Genomic DNA, 19,192 nt, shown 5'->3' on the forward strand with positions numbered 1-19,192 from the left:
GAGCAGGTGACTGGGAGTGTCTTAGAAAGAGCAACTTTTATTAGAAAAAAAATGGCACAGAGAAAACAAAGTCCTTTCCAAAGCTCAGCAAGCAAGATCAGATCCAGGGGCAGCAGTAGAGCCCCACACCAAATTTGGACACCGCAATAGTTGCTCAAGGCACAGCCCTAGCCCATTGAATGGCTCTGGCACAAGGATTTGAGCATCATTTTATGGGCTGCCCGTGGCACCTGAAAGCTGGCCTCAAGAGAGCACTCCTCTTCCCTGCTGGGTGAGCTCAGCAGCCCAGGGAGTGCAGGACCAGGGGGCTGCGCAGCCATGGGCAAAGGGCTCAGGAAGAAGGGTGAGAGGGAAATGGAGTTTGCAGAAGGGGCCCAGCACAGGGTGCTCAGCTCCATGCAACACCAAAAATAGGGTTGTGGCTAGCCCACCCCTCCTGTATCACTAAGTGAAAGGGGTCACTGCTTGTAGAGGGCAGGGGACAGTAAGGGCAAGGTGGAAAAGGCCAAGGCTCTGGCTCTGGCTTAGCTCTGTGCTGGAGGGAAGCACCAGGGCCATCAGGTCCACCCTCCTTCCATAAAGCATCTCCAAGCTGCACTGGCACCCATGTGACTTTGCAAACACCGTTTGCCTTTGGTTGGGTCCCTCCAGCAGTGACAGCCTGGGGGGGGGTGACATCTGCCTGCCCCACCTCACCCCACATGAGCCAGGCAGCAGGGATGGACAAGGTCCATGGACATGCAGCTGAAACTCCCTTGGCCACGCAGCTTCTTGCCCCACTGACATGATCCAGCTGCCAAGGAGATGTATAGGTTGATCCTCTTTACAAGCGGTTGTGGGGCACAGCCAGAGATTAGAAGCAAAACACCAAAATATTTTGGGGAAACAAGGCAAGATCCTGCCTTCAGCACTTGCAAGGAGTCTCCAGGCCTGGGCGCTCCCAGGCAGGCAGTGAGTGAGGACTGGGGGCGCAGGGATAATCTTCCAGCCTTCTTCATTCCCATCCCACAAGCAGAAGACCCCGGCAACCTGGGGTGCACCTACACATGGCGTGGGAGACTCTCATGGCAGTGGACTGCTGGACGGTTGGGTAGGGCTAGGCTTTGATCTTCAGAGCAAAACAGTTTTTCCCAGATCATCTGATATTATTACAACTGATATTATTACAACTGGAAAAGAAAGTGAGAAACGGTGAGGCCGGGCCTGAGGATGCAAACCCCCAAGGCAGCTACTTTAACCAGGACCATACTTGTCCCAAACAGAGGATGGGGCATGCAGGCATCCCCTAAATCCCACCACATGCCACTTCCCTTCCTCTTCCAGACCAGACCTCTTCTCACCCTTACAGTTGCCTCCAGTTGTCCCCTCCTGCTGACGCCCCTAAGTCATGGGGTCCTGGATGTCCCACACAACCCCTCTCCCCCGCCATAGCCTGGTTCTCCCACACCTGCCCTGTGGGTGATGCACCGGTGGGCAGGTCCCAACTCTGACGCTAGCTCAGAGAATGCACTAATTTTCAAAGCAGTTCCATGTCTACCTTGGTGTCTCCAGGGTGGTCTCCAGGCTGCTTTACCCAGACATCACGGTTTGGCAGGCTGTTTATTTTCCTGATGTCCTGCAAACAGGAGAGTCATAAGTGGCACAAGGTTTTTCCCATGCATCATGTGCAGTGTTGCCCTGGTCTGACTTGAACGAAACCTTGAAGCATACATGCTCTTGGTAAAACCAGCCAGCTTTGAGATCCTGCACCTGGCAGACCCTCAAAACCAAGTGCAGCTCCAGCCCACAGAGATGGATGGCAGCAGCCATCATTATAGGGAAAACTGATAAAGGAGCTGCAAGCTTTACCCAAGAGTGACCCCAGGAGCAAACCTTTTCCTGGCAGACAGAGCCAGCACACCCTCCCGGTACAGACATGTTTGGGCAGTGCTAATCTCTGCAGCTCAGCGCTGGGGGTGCCTGGGCTTGCCTGCCCAGCCTGCAGGGCTGGGCTGGAGCTGCCCCTCCTGGTCCTGTACCCAGGCGGCTGCAGAAGACTCTGCTAAGAGCAGTGGAAAAACACCTCATTGCTGTAAACAGTGATACCTCCCCAGGACCTGCTGAACCTCCCCTTTCCAAGTACAGTAAACTACCCTGAGGCCAAAGGGTCTCTTGTACATCTCCCTCACATACATGCCCCTGGAGCAATCACGGTGACAAAGTAATGACCTCTGAGTCCCCTTATCTGGGCACTTTGCACCCACAGCTACAAGACACCCTACTTTTGGGGGCTTGGATACACTGAGGGTTGCAGATCACTCTGGACCCCACATGCAGCAGGATCTCTCAGTGCACACACAGGTCTCGAAGTCCCACAGAGCCCAGTGTTGAAGGACTGAGCATACGGCTCATCTCCCAGTGGCCTCCAGGACAGAGCTAGTCCTCCAGACACTGGTAGAGATGGGATCATGTTGGGGTGATCTCTCTCACTGGGGGCAGGTCAGGTCCCCCTGCATTTGCCTTGGGACATGCACCCAGCTGATGCCTGCTCCCTCCTCACCCCACCAAGGGCTGGGATCAGCTGCTTCGGGCACTTTGGGTTCAGGATCAGGGCACAGCAACAAGTAGAGCCCTGATGACTCACCGTGGTGGCCCTGCAGCACCCAAATCTCTGACCCTGGCTAAACTCCTCTCAAACCCTTTAATGGGTTCAGCCAGGGGTTCATCAACCCTTCAAGCCCCACCACCCCAGATGCAGGGACATGTCTCACCAGGCTGCCCGGTCTCAGGGCTCTACCCTGAGGTCTTGGCGCAAGCCAGTACCTTGCTCTTTTCCTCTTTGGCAGGCTCCTGAGCTCTGCTGATCCACAGATTAATGCGGGATGTCACTGATCCCGGGACCTTCAGGTTGTCCTGTGGCACAGAGAGGGACACCAGCATTACAGCACCAGCTCTCCCACTGCACAAATGTAACTCAGGACAGTCCCCAGGGCATGGGGAGACTGAGCAAACCCGCAACAGGCAGATACCAACCTACACCTTGGCTCTTTCCCAGCTCCTGAGATACCAGCACATTGGCACTAACCTACACACCACCAGAGCACAGTTTTGGTGGCAGCCAGTGCCCAAGCCCAGCCTTGCCTGGCACCACTCAGCAAGCACCAAACTCCCACCAAACTGCATCCAGGCAGCAGCCTGCTGGGCTGTGTGTTGGTATCCAAAGAGGGGAAGATTCGTCCAAAAAGTTGGTGGCTGCCCCAGCACAGGACCCTACTGGAAGGTCCTCGCTCGGGCCAGCTCCTGCCCTTACCTTCCTGACAGCAAGCGGCTCAGCCTTACTGGGAGCGCTTGCCTCGAAGAAGTTGCGCTTGCTGGCCACCCCCTCCGAGGACAGCAAGAGGCTTTTCTGAACAGTCAGAGACGATTTCACCACCTCCGAGCGCTGGGAGGAGAGAAGGGCATCAGCAGGGGCCATGCTGCACCACAAGCAGTAAAAAGCAAAGTCCTGCTTCTGGCCTGCGTCCTGAGCCCATTGGGGTCTGCTCCTTCCCTGCCTATCACCAGCTCATGGGCTTGCCCCGCTGCTCCCCCCAGCAGGACTGTGCAGCATCCCCATGACCATCTTCAAGGGATAACCCCTCCCTGCTCCTAAAACCCTGAGACCAACCCCTTTTTCTGCCTGGGACCATCTTCTTCAACCCCATTAGCATTGGTTGTTCAGTGCAGCTCAGTCCCTTTCTCCCTTCCCCACTCAGCTCCAGGCCACCCCTCTCTTTCTCCCCACACATGCCTCCCATGCCAGTCCAGCTCTGCCAAGGGTTTTCGGTACCTGCACAGCTGAGGTGTATTTTTCCAGCTTCTCCCCAATGGTGGTGCTGCTACCTGGGATCCTCAGACTTGCACTGATGAAGAAAAAGGGAGGGTTGAACACTCAGCCCATGGTCCTGGAGGACTTCACTTGGCGGGAGAAGACCCTGTCCAACCCAGGCACTCCTCCTGCATCCATCTGCCAAGTGAACCAAGGCAGCTCATTCCCTGCTGGTGATTGAGATCTCTGGGTCTCACTATCTTACTAGGGCCACACTGTACACTGAAAAATAGCTCTGAGCTTCTCAGTTTACCCCGCCTTCACCACTGCCAGGTCTGAACTGCATCTTCACTGATATCAGTATGAGTTTGCCTATAGTATGCCTAGGAGCAAGCCTACGTGCCCGTAAAGCCCCAGTCCTCTGCCCTGCATTCAGATGTGGGAGAGGGCAGGCTATTGACTCCCTGCATTCAGACCTGAGCCCTTGGTTCCTCAAGAGTTTTTAAGCCACCTGTCCCAACCTTGCCATGGAGATGTGGAGGATCACTTGATCTGGCCACCAAAGCCAGATCAGGTTGCTTATGGACCTGTATAGTGGGTTTTGGTATCTCCAAGGATGGGACCCTGTTGTGGTGCTGCACCACTTAACCACTCCTGTGCAGACACAAGCGGCAATGAGAAACTGCATCAACCAAGAGACAGCAGGGGCTAGAGCTGGGGGGATCTTGTACAGATGGAAGCTATATGTTGAACATTGTCCTGTCCCCTGCTAAGCATCACTGCCCGGTCAGCCAGGCACCCTGGGGACCAATGTTCAGCAGACCTGTGCCAGGGCACTCACTAGCTGGTACCAGGTCCCATCACCTCCTCCTCCTCCCTTGGAAAACAAAAGATGACAATTCCTTCCCAGCAAGACCAAAGTAATGTGAAGAGAGGTGCTGACCTCCTTGTGAGAGGGCTTTGGCTTTCTTCTTTCTGCTTTCTTGAGATCACCTGGAAGACACAAGGAGAGGAGATACTGGAGCCATCTTTGGTTATCAAAGATAATCATGGGAGAAACTGTCTCAGACTCATCTCCCCCATTTTCAAGCAAGCTCCATTTTCACCCACGCCAGAGCTTATCTCATATCTCAAAGCTCTCCAGACTAAAGACACTTTGTAGTGCTAACAGTTTTATTCCCAATAAAGCACCATGAAAGTCAATTAAGCCTAGCCAGTCAGCCCTGATTCACAGCAGGGAGGATCTCAACAGCTCTTGGTTTTCCCAGCCTCTCCAAGCACTTTATTCCAGAGATCTTTTGCAGGAGCTAGAATTGAAGATATTCTGAGGGAGGTAACAAGAGATGAGAAAGAGGATGGGTTTTATTTTTATCCTGTGCTCTCAGAGAAGACTAGAAGAGCCAGAGGTTGGATGGTCACTCCTGTGACTCTTTGGAAAATCTGAGGACAATGAGCTCCCTGTTTTCTCATCACTTCCCACAAGTTTCCATGCTAGCACAAAGCGTACGAACATGGGCATGTTCATCATCACAGGCCTTCAGTCAGACACAGAGAAGGAAAATGGAGGAAAGGCTAAAGCAGAATTGAAATGCCCAGATCAAGGGTGGATTTTGAATGCACTTTTGGGAGCTGACTCTGCCAACATAACCTGGAGACCAAAGCAACCCTTCCTTCCCCCCATCCTCCACTGCCTATATGGGAGTCTTTCTCCCACTTGCTTTAGCTCTTACCCGAAAGGAAACAGTTCTTGGGCTGGTTCGTCTGATGGAGCTGCTGTAGGTGACATGAGTTGGAGAAGTATCTGACTTTTCTGCAGGTTCATCTTGGGTGGGAGACAGCTGTATTACCTGCTTTGAGGGATTCCTGGATGGTTGCTGAGGAAAAAGCAGACATCTGATGCATCCCTGCAGAGTCTGCAGAGAAGGCTGAAGTGCAGGGAGCAGAGCAGCCAGGGTGGGAACTGGTTTGGAGGCAGGAGTTTGAGATCAAAATCCCCCAAACCTTGGCTGTCTCACTTGGATACGCAAAGCCCCAAACGCCTCTTCAGTGAAACCATGATGACAATCAGTAGGGGCTTGCCGGAGAAGGTGATCAGAACAGTACATGCAAGGGAGGGAAAAGAGGTAGTGGGACCCTGTCCACCACCACATGGTTTGTAGCTCTCAGAAAAACCTTCCCCAAAAGCCCACGGGTCCCATTTCCCTCCTGGTACTTTGGAGCTCTCTCTCCCTCTGTTGTCCTCCCAGCACCCAGGACCTCACACCCCAAGGACTGGTGCCTTGTCCATTCCTGCTCACCTGCTGGTCCAGAGATGAGGTCACCACCAAGGCTGTCTTCTCTGTGCTGCAGCTTCCCTGTCTGGTAAGGATCTTCACTTCGCGGAGCCTGCAGCGCCCCAGCTCTAGTGATGCCTGCTGCTGCAGCTCCCCCACCTCCTTCCTCTGCTCTCCTTGAGGAGTCCCCACACCTTGCCTCTCTTTGTCCTGGAGCCGTCCCCTCATCACCACCTTCGTCTCCGAGGCTGGCTCTGGGTGCTGGTCTCCTGGCAAGTCCCCTCTGCCCTTGGCCGCATCCTGACCCCGCTCTCCAGCCTTGATGCTCTCCTGCCCCACGCGCAGCTGTGTCCCTGCCTCTGCACAGCTCACTCCCACCTCTGGCTCCTGCTGCTCCTTCTCCTGCCTCAGCTTTTCAGAGACAGTCATCAGGGACTTTGTCCGTCTCCCTTCTTGTGTCTTCAGCACCTCTGAGAGCTTATGCTCTTCCTCATCCTCCGGAGACACTGGCTTCACCAGGGATTGAGGTCTAGAGACAGAGACAAAATGGAGGGCAAACCTCAGCACTCTGGGGCCAGAGGACTGGCTTTTGTGCTGCAGGTAAGGTTAACCCAGGTGAAAGGCTCTGGGGGGGAATGTAAAAATCCCACCAACATCCTGGAGGCACCCCTGCAAAACAGGCCTTGCAGCCACACTCATCCCCGTCACCCCAGCTAGGCTCTCTGAGGACAAGTTTGGATTAAAAGTCTTTTTTTCCTTTTTGTAGCAGAGATTAAGCATTTCTGCAGCCTCATCCCAGGACATCAGCATCCACGAAGTGCTGTGTCAAGGAGCTGTGGGCTCAGAGCAGTGTGCTGGTTCTGCTGCTGGATGGGACATGTGTCTGTGTCTCTTCACTGGACTAGGAAAAAATACCACTATCTTTAAGTTTAAAGTGTTGGTTGTAAGTCAATCTGCTATGGCAGGGTTCAGCCACAGTCCCAATACATTCTGCAAAACAGTAATTTCCCCTCATTCCCACAGGCAAACACAGGAACCAGATTCGGGAAGGGGCAGATAGGACATTTGTCCAGGGCCATGCAGACTGTATCTACACAGTTGCCAGGACTTGGGAAGGAGATGGCATATTTGCCCTCCTTCTGAATTGCGTTCACCATATGGCCAGCCTCTGCTAGCACCAGGGAAGGGGGACTTGTCCTGTCTAGCTTGTTCACATTAGTTATATCCAGCCCCAATTCAACCCATATCGTACCCAAGCATCCTAACTCCACCCTGTCTGAAACACAGAGAGAAACACTTCTAGAGCATGAGTCTCACTGTGGACAAAACCCATCTAAATATTGGACATTTCCAGGATCAATTTAGAGAGTGGGTCAGGTTGTGTAGGGGCAGCCTGATCTCAGGGCACCTCCAAATCTCAGCTCCCTGCAGCAAGGGCCTTTGGGAGCACCACTGGAAAGCCCTTGGGTCACCTCCCCACTTCAGCAAAGGTCATACAACATCACTGCAAGGTTCAGAGGAAGAGGAGGACAACCAGCCAGGGTCTGCATGCTTGGCTCACCTGTCCTGCAGAGATGGGTGCCTGTCTGTTCTTACCTGCTCAAGATGCCACTGGGGCATGGCCAGCACCCATCTGATCTCAACCTCAGCACCAACCCTCACCCTGGCACACCAGCTCCCTGTGCTGTGGGACATGTTGAGGCCCATGACTGAGCCCACCATAAATATACCCCTCTTCTTGTATTCCTCGTGTGAAGCCCAACCTTCTGCCTAAAGGCCCATTGGACCCCTGCTTTTCCCACAGCTCAGCCCACTCTCATCCAGAAGAGAATCCCACCAACTGCACCAGCTTTGGCTCAGGGTTGAGAAAAACAAGGCAGCAAGCTGCGAGCCGTCAGCATCATGGGTAAGACTGATGCTAGCAGGACCCCCACACCTGCTGGAAGCTGGACTGGTGTGTTTCACAGGGCTAGGAGGTTCTTCATCTGTCGATGTGGAGGACAGCATGTTCCGGTGCCTTCGCCGGCGCTCTCTTTGCTGCTCTTCTTCATCCTCAAGGGTCCTCTGCCTGGCCAAGCTGTTTGGGATGAAACATAAGGACATGGTGAGGCTGTCCTGCATGGGGAGCTTGCAGCTCTGATGCCAGACAAGAAAGGAGATTGAAATACCCTTGGGCAACAGCCAAGGGGCTGATGGAGGTTGCCTTCCCCAGCTGCTGCACAGGGCTGGAGGAGAGGGATGCCAACACGAGCCAGGTGTCGCAAAGCACTCTCACTCCACCCAGCTGATGCAGGCATTTCCCAACACAAGCACTTGACTTCACAACTCCTAATTTCTTCTACTGGAGGGAGCACTCATTTAAAAGGAATCCCTACATTAAGCAAACCTTCCAGGGAAAGGATATTTAACCTGTAACTCAGCAAGACCAGGACCTTAGAGCCACCACATAGATCTCAACCACATAAACTGGAAGGGTAGCCACTAGTGGCAGAAGATTTTAGCCCCAATGTGAGTTGTGGCAATGGCATTTTAATTTTTATTAAGCAAAAAGCATCAGATGCAGAAGCATCAGAGGCTGAAGGCAACTGCTGACAAGGTCTGCCTGGAAACAGGGACAGCAGGAGCTCCTCTTACTCCCTGCATGTGGCTGGGACTGGGAATTGTTTATAATCACAGATTGTACCAAAAAGGCAAGGTTTGTAATCATCTTTAAAGAGTCACCTTTAAAGATTTTATTTTGCACAAGCCAAGTGTATAAATTTTTTGGATAAAATGCCATGCTGAATAAAAAGTTCTTTGGAAAACACCAGCTTTCCCTTCCTTTCTCTGTGCAAAACCTGCCCACCCTCTCTGCCAGTGCATGAACTGTGTTGGAAAATATTTTTATTGGCTGGATTGAGCTTTTCACAACAGTGTTCATTTACCTACAGCACTAGTCCTCAATCAGCTGCAGACACATGCAAGGGTCCCAGTGGAGCTCCCACCACCCCCAAGAGCCTGACAGGGCAGAGCCCTCCCTGAACAGGATCCATCCCATTGCAGCATCCCAGCTCTGTAGCTGGCACTCCAGTTTCATCCATTCTCAGGGTTTACTTCGAATTTGACTTTTAAGAATGTGAAAGTCAGAGCAGGTCCAGGCCTGTGGTATCGTTAATGCTGTTGTGGACATGGTGACTTGCAGCGTGGTTCACGAGTTACTGTGTAATGAAAGCTGGGTCATAAATTAAACCACATTACCCCCCGCAACTATTTGTGGCTTCTGTTCTTCCTGGTCAAGGGAGGCGGGGGAGCGTGAAAGGGTCAGCAGAGCAGAACGGAGAGCAAAGGGGGGACGGGTCCTGGCTGAGAGCTCAGTGCCTGTTTGGGGACAGGGCAATGCCAGAGGGTGTGCTGCTCTTCCCTCCCACTGCCTCCATCCCCATCGCCCCTTGCACCCCCAAGCAGCCTTCACACCCCAGCAGCAATCCGACCCATTGCTGGGGAGCTCCAGGTGGTCCCCAATGCCATGCTTGGCATTGGGAGAGATGGGGATGGAGAAGGCTGGGACCTGCCCCAGGGAGCCCGCAAGCATCCCCAGCTGGCTCTCACCCCGCTGGGGGACACCCCACGTTCAGCTCCTTGCAGCTGTGCTAGCCTCCATGGGCCTGACCCTGTAAATATTTGTACACAGCTTAGCTGCACTGGGAAGGCAGCATGGCTTTATTTGCACAGCACGGTGTGATATCCTGGTGCAGCAATCATTGCACATACACATTCCCACCCGGCAAGGTTAACACGTGTGTATGGACGTGCCTCTGCTAAGCATTGTTGTCCCTCAAGCAGTGACAGCGTGGAACACTAACGCTGGTTTAAATCCACGAGAGCCAGTTACTTCTTTGTTTTTGCATGCACAGGCTCCTTTGAAATGAAAATGAGATTTTCCTGCCTTGCATTTGCTTGGCTCCTTCAGAGGCAGCACATAACCTGGCATTATCAACATGCAGTTTCTCGTTATTTGTAATTAAGAAATCTACCCATTAAGCTATGGATTTGCTTTGCCAATCCTTCCCTCCTCTTTTCAAAGAGGGATCTATTTTTCACCATTTTAACTTTTTTAATCTCAAAGAGATGAATAAAAAAAGATTGGCAAGTCTCCCCCTGCCTTGTCCTCTCCTGCCCTGTTAATCATTAGTGCTGAGATATCTGACATTTGTGCTGTTTCAGTGAATGCTGTCTCATCTAATGAGAGAGCAGAAACTGCCTTCCTGGGTTGTGAAACAACCTGGGTGCAGGACCCCACTGGGCTCACCTTTGGGCAGGTCCATGGCTCAGAGGAGGTGGAACTGGATGGGGCTGGGATGTCCTCTGGATCCGTCCCATCCATAACGGAGGCAGGGTTTGAGCTGGCAGCCTCCGAGCAATGGGGTCTCAATTCCCTTTTCTGGGTGGCCATGGTGGGTGTCTTACTTGAAGTGCTGGTGTTTGCAATTAAGTCTCAGAGCCATCACATCCCCTTAAACTAGGATTTCTGCTCCATTTTGTGGAAGAGTGTAGCTGCTTTTGAGTCACCATTACCCTGTCTGTGCAGCCGAGGTTGGCAGTGCTTGCCCCGGGGTCTGAAGGAGGTCCAGAGCTATTCCCACGTCACCCAGGCTTCTTGTAAGCCCCTGACTCACACACACCCTGCCCACCCACCGTGATGTCCAGGAGCCTCACCTGTCCCAGCTCCCATCAGAGCCAAAAACCACTTTTTAGTAAAGACCAAGTGGAGCAGCCAACACCACGGGGCTGCAGGGATCGTTCAGCGACGGCCGATGAATCAGTTCTTGCTCAGCGCCGGATGGGCAGAGGCTGCAACCTCCACACAGCAGAGCCGGCACACACACCCAGGGGCTGTATGGATATGGGGCAAGGGAAAAAACCCACAGCCGGCTCTAGAGCAAGTCTGGAGGCACAGCCCAGCCAGACTGTACCCCAAAGAAAGGCAAACCAGACCAAAAATATATCCAACACAGGGCAAGGATGCATTTCCAGATCCATTTTCCTATGCAGCACTCCGCTTCCCCAGGCAGCAGAAAAAAAATGTCTCTGATCTTGCCCACCCACAAGAAACTCCAGTAGCGCTGAGCTCTCAACAGGGCTGGCACCACCTCTGAAAGCAAAAACCCCCATGGCAGCTGCCCCCTCTTCCCATCCTCCCCAACACCCCTTGGCCAAGGCTTGCCGTGCCAGCAGCCCACCCTCACCCGCTCCCTCCCACTGGTGGAAAGGGTTAAGCATTAAACCACAGCACCTACCTGGAGAGATCAGACCAGTTCCTTCTACTAAAAGACATTCCTGCTTCCTGTGAGATTCAGAGAGCCCCTAAAACTTGTGCAGGCATCAAGGCCAAGGTGCTGTCAGACCTGCGGGGATCTGCGCTGCCCGAAGACTCTGCTCCCTGCGGAGGGAGGAACTCCCTGCAAGGTTATTTCCCTGTGCACCTTTACCCTGCCTGCAACCCATTTACCACCACGCTGCATCACATGGTTTCTTATCTACCTTGACAGAGGCAAGGCTGTAATTTTTCTACTAGCGGCGCCGTGCAAAAGACGCCCTGCCCAGGAGTGCCACGCAAGAGCAAATCACTCCTCGCTGCCTGCTATGCCAGGGTTCGAGCAGAGACCCACGCTCAGGGCTCGATCCATCCAGGTCTCCCAGGATTTTGGAGACAACTCCCTGCAGAGAACCTGTTTTACCAGCCGCTCTCCACCAGTCAACAACTCCTCCAACACCAGTGGAGGAGGTGAATTACCTTGGGCTGAGTGGGAGGAGGCTGGCTCCCAGGGATCCAAAACAGTCATTAAAACACCTCCATCTGGGTGCAGTCCAGCCCTTTCCAAAGAGCATGGGAGGGTGCACTGCTACTTTCAGCCTTTTCTGGACATCTTGGATTGAGCCGTCATGGCCTCCCACTCATTATGAGCTTTGCTGCAGTTCCTCCGAGAACTCATGAAGTCTCAGAGGAAGTGGCTGAAGCATGGGGGGTATCCAATTTTTGGGTGCTGAAGCCCTGTGCCAGAGGGGAGCTGTGTGCCCAGCCTCATCCCATGTCTGGATCAAATCCATCAAACCTATTGTCCCCCTGCCCCGGGCTGGTCCCAAGACCTTGTCCCCCCACGCTCACACGGGGCAACATTCTCCTTCAAAGGGCAGATGTGAAGACAACAGGGGCACTGTCTTACTGGGGTGACAGGGGCACCCAGACACAGCAGAGCCTGGTCCAAGCCTGGTTTTTACCTGGGGCCAGCCCAGGTGCACAGTGTGGCCAGGACCCCAGTGCTTTCACTGTTGGGGGCAGCTGGGCAGTTATCATGGTGGGTGCCTGCAGAAAAAGTAATCCAGGACCCCTCGAGTACAAATTCAGTCTCTGATCCCTGTGAGATCCATCTCTCCGCCAGCCTGAGGGACTGGTTATAAGGCTAGGCTTGCCACACATGCCTCCAGCCCACAGGGGTGTGCCCGGGACCTGAGCAATCAAAGGAATTATGTTAATCAAAGGTTCCTGATTAAAAACCCATTTCTAAAAGATAGCCCTGTCAAATGAGCCATCTGCTCCAAGCAGGGCTCATTCTCTGGTTTTCTTTCTTCTTGCAGTCACCAGTTGTCTTTCAAGTGTTTTCATACACACAGAAAATTCAGCAAGTTGTGGCATAAGGAAAAAAAAGTACTTAAATAACCTTGCAAGCATCCTGCTAATTGCTGACAAACTATATATAGTAGTTCAGCATCACCAAGCTACTACAAAGCAATAAACCTTTCTGATTAATGCACTGTGAGCACTTTACTTGCAAAACTCATTGCCAAAGGATATCACTGAAGCATAGGATTTAACGGGATTTTAAAAAGGATTACACTGAACCTAGTGAAAGAACACCCCCAGCTACGATCTACACAGCAAAGGAATATAAAACCTCACAGTTTGTGATTCCTCTTATTATTAAGATGAAGAAATTCTAGACAGGCATTTAGCAGCTGGGGATTAGGCAGAGGATGAGCCTCAGTGACACTTGCCCCTCACACTCCCCTGGTCTTTATTTTCAGCTCAGAGACCTTTTGAGCTGAACATGGTTTCCTCTTTATTTGAGACCCCTCAGTGGGTTTCTCCTCCATGTATTTGTCCAGTTTCTCTCAAACTCAGGAAAATTGTTAGTTTAAAAAACACCTTTCAGCAAGGAATTCCCCAGGTCTATTCCCCACTGCTGGAAAAGCTCCCTCCTCTCCTTTAATTTGGATAAAGTCCTGCTGAGCTGTTTGGCAGCACGTTGCTCTCTCATGGTTTGAGATTTTTGCTGCCACAGAGCACTTAGCTCATGTTTTCCCTGATGTTCCTCATGTTTTTTCATGTTTACCATAATCCCAAACTGTCACTCCCAAGCAGGCAACAGCCAGCCCAGAGCCCATCATCTTATATATGAAGTCATGTTGGATTTTTCCCTCTGTGTGTCACTTTATACTCCTCCAAATATCCCTTGCCATTTTATCCCCAAACCCCAAGTCCTGCAAGATCTTTCTGAACATCTGCGTCATCAGTCTTCATCTCTGCTATGCTGCATCTCTTGCTATATGCAAGAATTATCAGCAGAGTTTGTTATCTCACCATCACTTCCTATTTGCTAAGTGATTAGTTACCTCTACTTGGACTTTCACTCTTAGCAGTGGCTGACCTAAAGGTCTTTGCTTCTGGAAATCCAGAAAAACTCTCATCTACCAGGTTGCCCTTATCCACAAGCTCATAGATGCCTTTGGTGAACACCAGTCGCTTTGTGAGACCGGACTTCCCTTTACAAAAGCTATTTTGGCCACCCTGAGCTCATCACTGAAGCACAGACCAAACTGCAGGTCCACAAAGCTGAAGGTGATGAGATTAAGCAGGGGCATGAGTCCGTGTGGGGAAGGGATGCTCAGGGGAACCAGTCTGACATTTATCCAGATCCACTCTATGCACCAGGCTGTCATTATCTGCTGTCCCAGATCTACAACCACAAGAGGAAAACTATGTGCTCTTGGCTGAGGGAGTTGTGCCACAGGACTCTGCTGCATGCAGACAAGGCTCTAGTGTAAAACCACACTTCTCTCCAGGTACCTGCTTTGCCCAGGGGTTGCTTTTCAGCTGCTTCACAGACCTGCATCTTCCCAAGGAGCTCAGGGAGGCCAGATCTTCAACTGATGCAGATCAGCAGAAGACACCCATTTATACCCACTAAGGAGCTAGACCAGTATCAGCAGGGGTTTTTTTTTCCCTTGGGAACAGTGTCCTGTGTCTCATCCCAATGCAGAGCATGTTTCTTTGGCTACAGGGCAGTGAAGAGCTTCCAGTTTCCACAACTGTGCTGTAATTAAGGCACCGCTCAACCTCGCCCCAGGGCCCAGCGGTGAATCCTCCACCTCCACCCTTCTTGCCCATGCTGGTCCCCCAGCATCAGCCATGGCTCAGCTCCTCCCTTGGCTCCCCAGGCTCATCCCTGCCACGCTGCTGGTGGTGGAGCAGAGTCAGGAGCATCGTCTGTCCAGGCTTCCCAACTGGGCTGGGGCATGGGTCTCAATGGCCAGGAAAAGGCATTTTTCACCCTTACTTAGCTGCCAACCTATTGCTGCAGAGGTTCAACAGCTCGCAAAGGTCCCACGGGCAAATGCTTTAAAAAGCTGCACTCCCCACACACAAACTGAGGTCTCCCTGCATCCCCATGCTGGTGCTCTGCAGGTGCTGAGATGGTCCAGTGCTGTCCTTCCCCAGCTACAATTCCTTCAGCTTTTGGGAAGACGTGTGCGATGCACTAGAAACTGATAGTACAGTGATACCTCTGCTGTGCAAAGAAAACCAGAAAGAGTCTGAGGTTGGTGTATGTTTGCTCAGAAACTGAACAAAACCCAACCGCAGACTTTTCTGTTTTCAGTAGGAAAGGAATAACCCTTGTCCAAACTGCCTTGCACCTAGCTAGCAGAGGGCTTTTTTTCATTTATAATTCAACTTTTTTTAAAAAAAGAAATAGTTTAGACAAATCTTGGGTCAGAAATGCCACCGTGGTGTCCCACAGATCTATAGTGTCCTTCCGGTTCCCATTCTCTTCTGCAGATTGGCCTCCTCAGTAGATGCCATCTCCTGTGATGCCCTGGGTCTTAACAATGAAGAATCATGGCCATCCCCCAAAAGTGGTGTCAATGGAAACTCTTCAGATCATGGATAGAATAAGTGTGACTCATTGCCAGAAGCTGTATGGCAGACTGCATCCCTCATAGCACATGAAATTGGTTGCAATTAATGAGAAATCCCCTCTGATGTGAGCAGCAAGTGAGGGCTCAGGCCACAGCAAAGGAAGATGGACAAGATGGACGTACCCCACTCAGACCAGGTGCCATACCCCAACCCAGCCTCGTTCCTCCCCAGGGCTGCAGGACCTGAGCCTGGAGGGCTGCAGGAGGGAAAAACAGGGCTGAAGAAACGCATTTCTTCCCATTTTGTACTGCAGGCGACACACAGAAGCCGCAGTGATGACTCCCAGGGTGATGGGTGGTTGTGCTATAACTCTGCTGATGTGACGCAGTTGCCCCTGAGTTGCCTCCTGTGCAGCTGCAGCCACAGGGTTTGGTCCCGCACCCACAGCACTGCAGATGCCGGGGGGGGGGGGGCGGGGGGAGGGCACGGGGTGGTAATGTTTAGCCTTTACTACCAGGGACTGCAGCCTGGCGTTAACCCCCGAGCAGGGCAGGGTGCTGCAGTGGTCTTCAGAGGCCATGGGATAAACTTTACCCCTTCCCACCCCAGGGTTTCCCATCGCTGCTAATCCTCCTCCTCTTCCCCCCTTTGCAGGTCCAGCCACCAGCTGAGCTGCAAATACGCTCAGGGAAATATTTGGGCACAGTTCAGATGTCTCTAGGCATGACCAATTAGCAAGGAGGTCGCAGAGCACTGTAGGAAAGGAAGGGACCATTTTAGAACCAATTAGGAGGGATATTTTTGAAAGGCCATGCCAGGCCAAGCCCTTTGCATCTCTCTCACTGCAGTTTTTCCAGCAAAACCTTTCTGGTGGAAAATCATTGGGTTGATTAATATCTTTTCTGCTGTCCAATTTAATTTGCAATTTCTGCGATTTCAAGCTCTCAGTGCTTTGCTTTGCTTTGCTTTGGGGGCTTCTGGCTGCAATGGAGCAACCTGGAGGATGATAGGGACAGGGCTCTGCTCAGTTCAAGGAGACAGGACTGACTCATGCAGTTCTTCTGGAAATAAATACAATTTCATTAGTGACTGCTCCAGCATCAGCTTCTCTCCCTAAGAAGAACCTTGCAAGTCCCCCATTTGGACTGAATTTTTAGTAAAAAGGGATTACCGCAGGATTCCCTTCTAATTCAGAGAGACAAAATTGAGATTATTGTCACCTAGGAGAGAAGCAACAGTGGGACTGCAGACCTGGCCTTGTACAAGGGAAGTGATGCGCATCTGGGGAGGAAAGACTCAACCTGCCTCTTTTACCAAGGGGAGAGCTGGGCTCCCAGCTGGACCAGAGCCATGGAAGCAGCTCCAGAGCAGAGGTGGAGGAGAAGACGTGGCTCCCAGTCCCCCGATCCAACCAGGAGAGCCTCATGCTCAGAGCAGACACCTGCATTTTCCCCTTGAGATTCAATCCCTGTAAAGAGATGGGGGTTATTTCCATGTTTCTAATAAAACTGAAATCCATAACACTTTGTTTTCCTATGACTGATCCATGTGGTTTTCCACCAGAGATGGAAGAAAGCGGGACATGGTGACTGGGGAGCATCGTACTTTTTCAAAGTAGGGGAACTTGCAGAGGGAAGAGTTTTGGGGTTGGGTTTTTATCTCCCCACCCCTCAATCTAAAACACAAGGCAGCCATGCAAAGTCATCTATAGCCTACAACAAGTCCATGTGGGCTCTGGACCCTTGCTGAGTACAGCCCGGCTGGTTCTTACTATGGCTGCAGAGATGTGCTGGTGAGCCCTCAGGTTTTGCTTTGCAGCAGTTTCAGGTGTCTTGGTACGCATGATCTGACAATGAGCTCAGCACGGGTACAGGCTGGCTGCCAAGCATTGACCAGAGCCAGGTCCCACAGCACCCATCACCCATATTGCCTTTCATCTCACTACCATCCCTCCCCACCCCACAAACACCACCCCCCCCTTTTTTTTTTAATTACCAAATTAGCATAATTGCACCAAGCTCAGAGCAACTGTTGGACTTGGCTTGCCATTTTCTGCTTCTGTTCCAGGTCTGAAGAAGGCTTTGTTTCCGTGAAACAAATCTTGCGATTTCCAGCTATACCAGTTGGTCAGGTAACAGTTATTACCTCTCCCTACACACCTTTCTTCCTCTGCCAGGATCACTGCCGAGTGTGTGAGTTCCCTCTGGGGATACTGTGTGCAGCGAGATCCCAGGACACTGCCTCGGCATGGCTCCCACTCAGGGAGTGAGCTCAGAGGGGCGAGATCGTAGCCAAAACTTTTTGCCTCCAGTGGTGGGGCAGCTTGGGCCATGGCAGTATCCTGGGATCTTGCCACACATGACCTCTGATCAGCTCCGAGAGCAGAGTCGCTTGGGTTGGCCAAGACAGAGACTCGCTTCCCCGGGCTGCGCCTGCCAGGACCCCGTCCCAAGGTGCACAGGGTGAGGAGAAGGGGTCAGGAAGTCCTGGCAAGTGCTAGGCTGCGGCTGCAGCTGCTCTGCTGAATTAAGCTTGGAAAGGAAAAAGTGGGTGGAAAAGGCTCTGTGTGCCATGCAACGGCTCTGGTCATGCAGGTGGTGGTCCCGGCCCCAGTTAGCAGGACACTGATGGGCATGGAGAGTCAGGTGGAAAGAGAAAGACTGAGCATCTGTGCTTGCTAAGGGAGCATATGTGTATTTTCCAGCTGACAGCCACCTCTGATCTAACCCTAATTTTGGGAAGAGTTTTCATATTGAGTCTTAAATTCTCTGTGAAGGAGCTACTGGGTGTTGTAGCAGCCTGAGTGCTAATGACCAGGCTAGAAATAAGTGTTCCCATCAGTTGTCATCTGCCCTGTCTTTGCCCAGGGACAAAAGTGAGTGGTTCAGCTCAGTATCCCTGAATTGGCCAGAGGAGGGGATGTGATGCCCAGAGCATTTCAGCTGTCCTGCCAGTTTGGAGCCTAAACCCAAACCCACCTCCCTTCGATGGCTCTCCCTCGCTTGCACTGCTGGCCACTGAGCTACGTGAGTCTGCTGCAGAAAGTCCTGCAAGAGCCAACTGCATAGGGCCACTTTTTTCTATCCCTAAAGAAATGCAATGTTTTTCTAGGAAGTTTGAGCTCTGTTGGAGACCATGCACTTTTTGATGCTGTTTCCTTCCAGCCCTGGTGCCTGTCCGGGGACCTGCATTTTGCTCTGAGCTTATAGCATTTTCTGTATTTTACAAGCTCACTACACAGGGACGGGGTGTGCTGCAAAACACCCACGGTGTCACACAGGTTTGAAACCATGGATGCTGCAATTCCTCTGGATACACTGGGGACATGGACAAGGCACTGCTACAACCACGACAAACACCCCGTCGGGGCTGAGCCTCAGCATCTCCTACAGTGCAACCAGGCAGAAGACCCGATTTGATGTGAATTCTCACCAATTCTCATCTCCAGCCCTGCTCTGAGGATAAGCTGGCACACTCCCAGCCGCTTGCACTCAACCTGCTGCAGTCTGGGGGGCTGTGATACAGAAAATGGTAGGACTGGTGAGGAAGCATGAGCTGTTTGGCCTGAAAGGTGGATTCATCTCATGCTCTCCTGAAACATGGCTTGAATTAAGCCCTGAAATGGGGCTGCCCCAATTCCCATAGCTCCGGTGCCTGTGATAGGGCAGCCGGTGGGAGAGTTGGTGCCTGGGTGAGCAAGCTCTGAAGGCTTTTCCAAAACCAGAGGAAAAGCAGGGGTGGGGGGAGCTGGCAGAGAGCCATCTCCGCACTGAGACCCAAGCCTTGCTGCTTGGGAGGCTGGTGCATCGTTGGAGCCTGGCAAGGGCTGAGGTGCATGGGAGGGAAGAGGGGTGGCCTGTGCATGGGGCTGGGGGGGTCTCAGCAGAGCTGGTGGGGCACCAGGGAGCAGCCAGGGGGGGCTGGAAGAGAGGACCCCGAAGGAAGTCTGATCCCAGG

General features: G+C 52.3%; 1 protein-coding gene across 1 annotated transcript; it reads right to left on the reverse strand.

Annotated features, from left to right (window-relative positions):
- Positions 1–17: 17 nt before the first annotated feature.
- On the reverse strand, positions 18–19,178 carry LAD1 (ladinin 1). The gene is made up of 10 exons (XM_069771730.1): positions 11,337–19,178; positions 7,997–8,137; positions 6,085–6,589; positions 5,518–5,661; positions 4,731–4,780; positions 3,809–3,881; positions 3,290–3,421; positions 2,803–2,892; positions 1,538–1,615; positions 18–1,169 (listed from the first exon to the last, which is right to left on the reverse strand). The coding sequence occupies exons 1-10, from the start codon at positions 11,372–11,374 to the stop codon at positions 1,164–1,166; spliced, it is 1,257 nt and encodes a 418-aa protein (XP_069627831.1). The 5' UTR covers positions 11,375–19,178; the 3' UTR covers positions 18–1,163.
- Positions 19,179–19,192: the final 14 nt, after the last annotated feature.

Source organism: Haliaeetus albicilla, chromosome 26 (assembly GCF_947461875.1).
Source record: "Haliaeetus albicilla chromosome 26, bHalAlb1.1, whole genome shotgun sequence".
Taxonomy (NCBI): Eukaryota; Metazoa; Chordata; class Aves; order Accipitriformes; family Accipitridae; genus Haliaeetus; species Haliaeetus albicilla.

Coding starts and splice junctions, on each gene's coding strand:
- LAD1 (XM_069771730.1), bottom strand. CDS start 11,374: ATGTCTTTTAGTAGAAGGAACTGGTCTGATCTCTCCAG. Junction 5,662..6,084: donor CCTCATCTCTGGACCAGCAG/GTGAGCAGGAAT, acceptor CTTTTTCCTCAG/CAACCATCCAGGAATCCCTC. Junction 3,882..4,730: donor CAAAGCCCTCTCACAAGGAG/GTCAGCACCTCT, acceptor TTTCTTCATCAG/TGCAAGTCTGAGGATCCCAG.